The sequence below is a fragment of the Phacochoerus africanus genome, chromosome 3, assembly GCF_016906955.1.
Source record: "Phacochoerus africanus isolate WHEZ1 chromosome 3, ROS_Pafr_v1, whole genome shotgun sequence".
Lineage (NCBI taxonomy): Eukaryota > Metazoa > Chordata > Mammalia > Artiodactyla > Suidae > Phacochoerus > Phacochoerus africanus.
The window spans coordinates 130,883,910-130,890,329 of NC_062546.1; the positions used below are offsets into that span (position 1 = coordinate 130,883,910).

At 46.0% G+C, this 6,420-nt stretch overlaps 1 protein-coding gene across 1 annotated transcript in view; it reads right to left on the minus strand.

Annotated features, from left to right (window-relative positions):
* Positions 1 to 3,666, minus strand: part of CCDC148 (coiled-coil domain containing 148) — a 278,930-nt gene extending 275,264 nt beyond the window's left edge. Inside the window, exons 1-2 of the mRNA XM_047772670.1 lie at positions 3,514 to 3,666; positions 3,236 to 3,400 (exon numbers count right to left, since the gene is read on the minus strand). Coding sequence (XP_047628626.1) covers positions 3,236 to 3,260 — 25 coding nt within the window. The 5' untranslated portion in view covers positions 3,261 to 3,400; positions 3,514 to 3,666. The remainder of the gene's footprint in view (positions 1 to 3,235; positions 3,401 to 3,513) is intronic.
* Between the last annotated feature and the right edge of the window lie 2,754 nt (positions 3,667 to 6,420).

Sequence of the window (6,420 nt, forward strand, 5' to 3'; positions counted from 1 at the left end):
GTAGTACAAGGCATTATGGATGCTATAGTCATGATCATGACATGTTCTGGATCCTCTAGGAGAGGAGGCTCACAAACAAATAACTGTATCATGGAGTGCTGACTGCCACAGTAATACACTATGGAGAGGAAACAAGAGTGTGGTAAGATCAGGAAATTTTCAGAAAAGGCTGTGCAGTTAACTCTTTGGTTGGGCCTCTAAAGACAGGGGAAGATTTGCATATTCAGAGAATGAACTGGAAGCAGGATACAGCCAATTCTGCAATCCTGAGTAGAACTGTTATTAAGCTCTAGCATCTTCTCTCAGGACAAGTTTATTCTGCTCTCTTTCCCTCATTTGCCACCTGCCTCTGTTTTAACATTCCTTGTAAAAAACAAACAACCCCTCCTCCCAACTATCAGTTGGTGGGTTTTGTGGAGTTCTTATCGTCACTGCTCCCATCTCCTCCAGGGGCATCTAAGAATAAGAGAGTGTCTCTGCTTCTTCCTTTTCCTTGCTGCCTCTGCTAGTCTTTGACATGAATTCACTACCAGTCATTATAGGCTAATAGGAAAATAGCAAACATTGGAAAATTACAATGTTTTCATGATCATAAATGGTTCGGGTTGACTTCTTTCTGAGATGGCAATTTCAAAGTTTCCTTGGACTTATGCTGTTTACTTTTGTTCTTGATGAGGCCCCATAGCCAGCTGAAGCAGAGGCTGTATTTCCTACTTCTATTTTCCAGCAGTTAGACCCACCAAGGTAGTATGGCTAGCTGGTGAAATGCTTCCTCTTCTCAAGTAAATAGTTTGCATTCCAATGGATCCTCAGCTGGGGACAATAGTTTCTACCCTTAGCTGGAAATGTAGAATTGAGGCCTTGCAATCTGCAAGTAAAGAACACTTTTGTAGAGGAGAACTTTTATTGGCAAATAAGTTAGGATTCTGTGGACAAAGCACAATCTTCAGAATCATTTCTGCTGTATTTAAGGGCAAAACACTGGGATTGAAAAAAAATTCTCTTCAAATTGTTTCTTGGTGAAAGGAAAAGTCAATAGGTGGATATGGAAGTAGGCTAGACCTAAGGTGGTGTTACCAGAGGTCAGATATTTGCAAGGTGTAGGAAAAAAATTTATGGAGAAGAGGATGTAACGTATGATGTAAGAGAGCAATTATAATCAATGGAGGAAAATTCTGGGGTGGGAGGATGGCCAATGTTTAGGAGCACAAGTGGAGTGTGAGCTTAGAACAGAAGGCTGGCACCATTCTCAGCCAGGACTGAGAAAGAAGTGATGAAGTGTGAAAATTGAGACTGAGGTTTAGGAAAGTTCAGTTGAGGAACCTCATGGTGGATGCTCAGACAAGTGGGAGGCGAGATGGTTTGCAGAACTGGAAGAAGACCAAGTACAGTGGAGTCTTGAGGAGAGCAGAAATAGGACAGATTTGGGAGAAGTGCCTTGAATAATGTCCTTGGATCAGTGTCCTGGATAACTGCCCTCCTGAAGAGGAAAGGAATTTAGAGAATTAGTGAGGACCCAGCTAAGTGTGGAGAGCATAAACTTTTAGGTGAACAAAGTGATTTCTTTATCAACCAGTAATTCTTAGTTGAGCAGGAGCAAGTTCAAAAGAACTCTTTCAACAGAGCATAAGAACAATAAAATAATAATAATGTTGAATGACAAAATTTTAAGGGAGATAAGTCATGGTGGATTTTAGTAGCATTTTAGTCATTACACATATGAAATACACAAAATCAAAATAGTCATCAAACATGTGATCTGAGAAAAATGTAAAAAAAGATTATCATAGTTAAAAAATCAATTTTTTCTTATTTTCTTTTTATGCTAGCCTAAAACAAGAGAAAAGGAAATACCAATGTTTTTCTTTCCATTCAATATAACTTCCATTCATTATTGTTAAACATTTTTAAAAACCAGGTCACTGGTATCTTGTTAGTACATTAATACTAAAAAATGAATCTTATTTACAAAAATTGGCATTTTACTTTTTCTATTCTTCTATATGCAAACATCAAAAAGAAAAAAGAGGGGGGCAGGAATTGAAAGCATGATAAGCTAATTTCCATGACAGCAAGGCATGAGACAACAGTCCAGGGCCCTTGCTAATTTCTTCCCAATTCTGGAAATGTTTAAGGAGAACACTCATATGTTCAGCTGTTTTAGTTCCACAGTTCAATCATGCATAGAATTGTCAGCTAAATTCAAATTTTACTATGAATTATGAGATGTTTTTCTAATCAAGGTAACAATTCTTACCTATTTTTGTAATTTTCAATTATGGTAAACTAAAAACCAAGAGCAACACGTATTATCCAATTTAAAATTCAGGACAGTAGTTAGACATATGTAGCTTGCACACACATTAATCTGTTTCTCTCAACAAAATATTTGTAATTTCCAAAATCCTATCAGCTTTTTCACACAATATGGTGCCTCCAACATGAAGGGCAGTAACATAAACATAATCTTACTAAAAAGATTAGTATAAAAACCGGCAAAATCACCAAAGAAAAGGAATGTAATAGTATCAGTGCCTACATTATAAAGCAATATAATGTTTAAAAGCCTAATATTTTCATGAAGTCCTACTTTAACAGCTAGTGTCTAAATTGAAAGTTATTTACAAAAAAATATGGTATTGGCAATCTAGCACAGAGTGACTTTAATGAAAGCAAAGCACTTATAATTAAAACTCTAGATTTTTGTGTATACTAATTCCACACCTCAGTTCATTTTTTAGTCATATTTAGAGATAAATTAGAAAATACCCATAAAACAAAATCCATCAAGTGTAATCTATTTCCTTTACTCTCTTCTGAAATCATCAGAAGGCTTGAAGGATCAACTCTATCACCTGGATCTTTCCCTACCCTGTAACCTCTTAGGGGAAAGTGCATGCACCTGTCAAGCTCATAGCGCAGAATGCACACACAGATGGGTGTTTAATAAATATCCTTCAATGGAGATATTAGAGGTTTGCTTTGGGAAACAGGGAACACCTCATCTCAAGTATAACTCGTTGACATCCATCATACAATATGTCAATCTGCTTCCTCACCAAAATATCATCCAAAGGAGATCATTTCTGAGTCTCCTTTAAGTCTTTAGGCTGAAAATTTTGAGGCAAGAATGCGCCCCAGGGAAGTGGGAGTGGCTGGGAATAACAAACAGAATTCATGTGGATCAGTGACGTCAGGAAGAAGCAATGATTTAAAGGATGGGGTGCAAACTCACCTGGAGAAGCAGAAGCTGAATGCATGTCAAAGGTTAAAGGGCAGAGGCGCAGGGATTCCCCAGTCTCAGGAAAAGTAAAACGCCCACTCCCAGGCTCTTAAGGATTCCTATGGAGGCTCAGTTGTTCCTGCCTTTGACACCAGGGACAAACCCTGCCATGCACAGCTGGGGTTGACAGGAAGGCAAAGCAAAAGCCGCTCCAGATTTTAGAGACAGTACTCAGGAATCCCCCAGTAGTTCTCTCCCCCACCCCCTCCCGCGCCGAAAGCCAGAAACACCTTCATCCTCGCTCGCCGCCTTCTCCCGGCCCTCTTGCTCTTAACAGCATCGGTCTCTATGGCGACCTGAAACCTCAGCCCTCATTGGCCCGTTCAATATGAGGGCCGGGCCAATGGGGAGGGTCAGCCTTCTCCTTCGGACCAATGGGGTTGGCAAGGAGCAGGTCCGGAGACGGCGGCGTGCTGACGTTCCCGGGAGCCCGGGGCTGGCTGGGCAGGCGGGCTGGTGGCTGGGCGGGTGGCGGCGGCGGCCTCTGGGCAGTAGAGGGGGCTCCGGGGCTGAGTCTGCGTCGACGCCGGCCGCGGAGGCGGCGCCATGGGCAAGGGATAGAGGGGCAAGTTGACCACCGCCGCCACCGGGGGTGGTGGGAGAGCCGCTGCGGGGTAGGGGGCGGGTGGGGGAGGGAGGGGCGGGCAGCCGCTCGGCAGCGGCACTTTTTTAATTTTGTGGGGGTGCCGCAGCGGCGACCCCTCGGCGCCAATGTTCCCGATCCCCGGAGCGACGACGGCTGTTGCCTAACCTGGAAAGTAAGTGTGCGGACTCGCGGGAGGGCGCTGAGGCTCCTGCCCACGAGACCCTCGGCCCTCGCCCCTCACGCCAGAGCCGGGACCTGCCTGTGAGGGGCACCGGGAGGGGTGGGGGACGGGCGCCTCCCTCCCGTTACTCTGTCCCCAGTGCCTCGCGCGGCCGCCTCGGCTTTCCTGCCCCGCCTCGTGTTCCTGCCCGCACTCGCCTGCCTGCTCCCCTCCCCCCGGCAGGCGCACAAGTTTCACCCTCCATTTGCTTTTCCCGGCGACTACTCTCCGCGGGTTGTCCCCTACATGCCACGCACGACCCCTCCCCACGTTAGCCTTTTTTGGGTCGAGGTCCCCCAGCCCCAAACTTGAGCACTACGCCAAGCCCTCCTGGACGTCTGCCCGGAGGCTTCCCCGCTCCTGCCCGCCTGGCATGCCGCCCCGCGCCCCTAACTCTCCTGGGCGCCCGCCTTCCCCAGCCCTCGGGGCTGTCTATCCGTCCTTACAGCCCCAACTCTTGCATCTTGGCTTTTTCCCTTTCCTCCCACGTCTCTTCTGCCTGTACCGTCTTGCGTTTGCCCTCTTAGTCCCGCGCTCCTTGCCGGTCCAGCCCACCCCCTCACTCCAGCGCGCCCCTCTTTTTTCGCTGCTTATCCTCACGCTCCACCCCTCGGTACTCCAGCCCCAGGCTTCCCCGACTGCCCTCTTGCGCTGCCGCTTCCTTCTCTCCCTGCCAGGAGTTGAAGAGGAGCTGCGGCACCCCCCTAGCGGATCCCGTCTCCCTGCCCGCTGCTGGGGCTGCCCAGCCCTCTCTCCTTTTCCCCCTACTCGAGAAGAGAGAGGGTGAGCAACTGGGCCGAGATTTGGCTGCGTGTTGGCTGAGTGCGACAAACAGCGAGCGCGGGCAGTAGAGGCGCCGCGGCGGCAGTGGCCGCGCGGGGCGCAGCAATAAGCAGGTGTGTGTGTCCGGGGGGAACGCGCACCGCGGGTTCCTTGGCTGGCGACCGATTGTGCAGGAATGCGAGGAATGCACCAGGGGCATAGTCCGCTCGGCCCGCAGAACTAGCGTCTACCCGGCCCAGCTCTCGCTGCGCAGCCAGAGGTCACCGGAGCATCTTCGGAGCTGGTGAGCCTCGCTCCCCTCCTCTTCTCCCTTTGCTTTTCTCCATGCGGCAGAGAGGGCGGCGGAGGGGAAGCGCAGCAGTTCTTTTCGGGCTTCAGCTAGCCTTTCGTCTGAGATTTTGCTGCATTGGTCTCCAGGACCGTGAATTTCGGGCCGGTGTTTTTGTAGCCAAGGTTATTGATCATTGCACAAGGTTCTTGGCTAGTTTGGTTTGTAAGATTTGAATAGTGCCTGGTTTTTAGGAAGGTTTTCTGAAAATCCGCAGGGAAGGGTACCGAAGGTTCTTAGAGTAATGAGCTTGCAACCAACATATTTTAGCTCTATCAAAAAAAAAAAAAAATCGGTTAATGCTCATGGACGGGGATGTATTGCAGGAGGGAACTTGAATGCATCACTTTGCTCTCATAAGAATTGTAATTTTTTTCTCGCATACTTGGCTGTGTTTAGACCTCTTATACATAATGAATAGAAACAGAGAAGCAGTGTTTGGTCAGCGATGGGACAGATAGAACTGTCTGGTACAGTTAAATTCGGGGCGTGTCAGTTACCATTGGAAGTAACACGGGTACTACAAGATCATGTATATTTCAAGATGTAATTTATTAGTTGAGGTCGCAGTTTCTTTCTTTCTTTTTTATTATTGAGTTTGACCGAAAAATAAAAATACAGCCCTATAACTTTTAAAGAACAATAGTTATTTAATATGTTGAAAATACAGAATGATCAGTATACATTTTTGGTCAAATTTTATTTTCCTGATGCAGAAAAGCAAATTTTTGACAGAAAGTGCTTTTCTAGACTTGGGCTTGGATTCCTTTATTTTAAAAGGTAAAGACTGCTTCCCTTTTTAAATGCAATGTATTTTTATGGAAGTTATCTTCATTTCCGATGCCTGTGAAACAGGGGAAATGGTAACATGAAAATGGGGGCAACTAATGTCCAAAATAAGTGTTTCTGGATGTAGAAAAGCATACTATATGTGCTTTTATTTGACACAGTTTGCTTTAGAGGTTGGATTTACTAAAAGCCTCCCCACAGTTGGCTATATTGTATCAGATTCAGGAAAATAATAAGTTGATTGTTCAACTATCTTCCAACACCCTTGTGGAGGGATCAAGGGCATTGAAAAGTATAAGATGAGAGGCTTTTATTTAGTTAAGGACCAAATGGAAAGGGAAAAAAGAAAAAGAAAAGCCTTTATGATGGGAAAGATTGTGTCTTTTGGCTGCTACATTGTTTTTCAGGTATGTTCATAATAAGTGGACCTT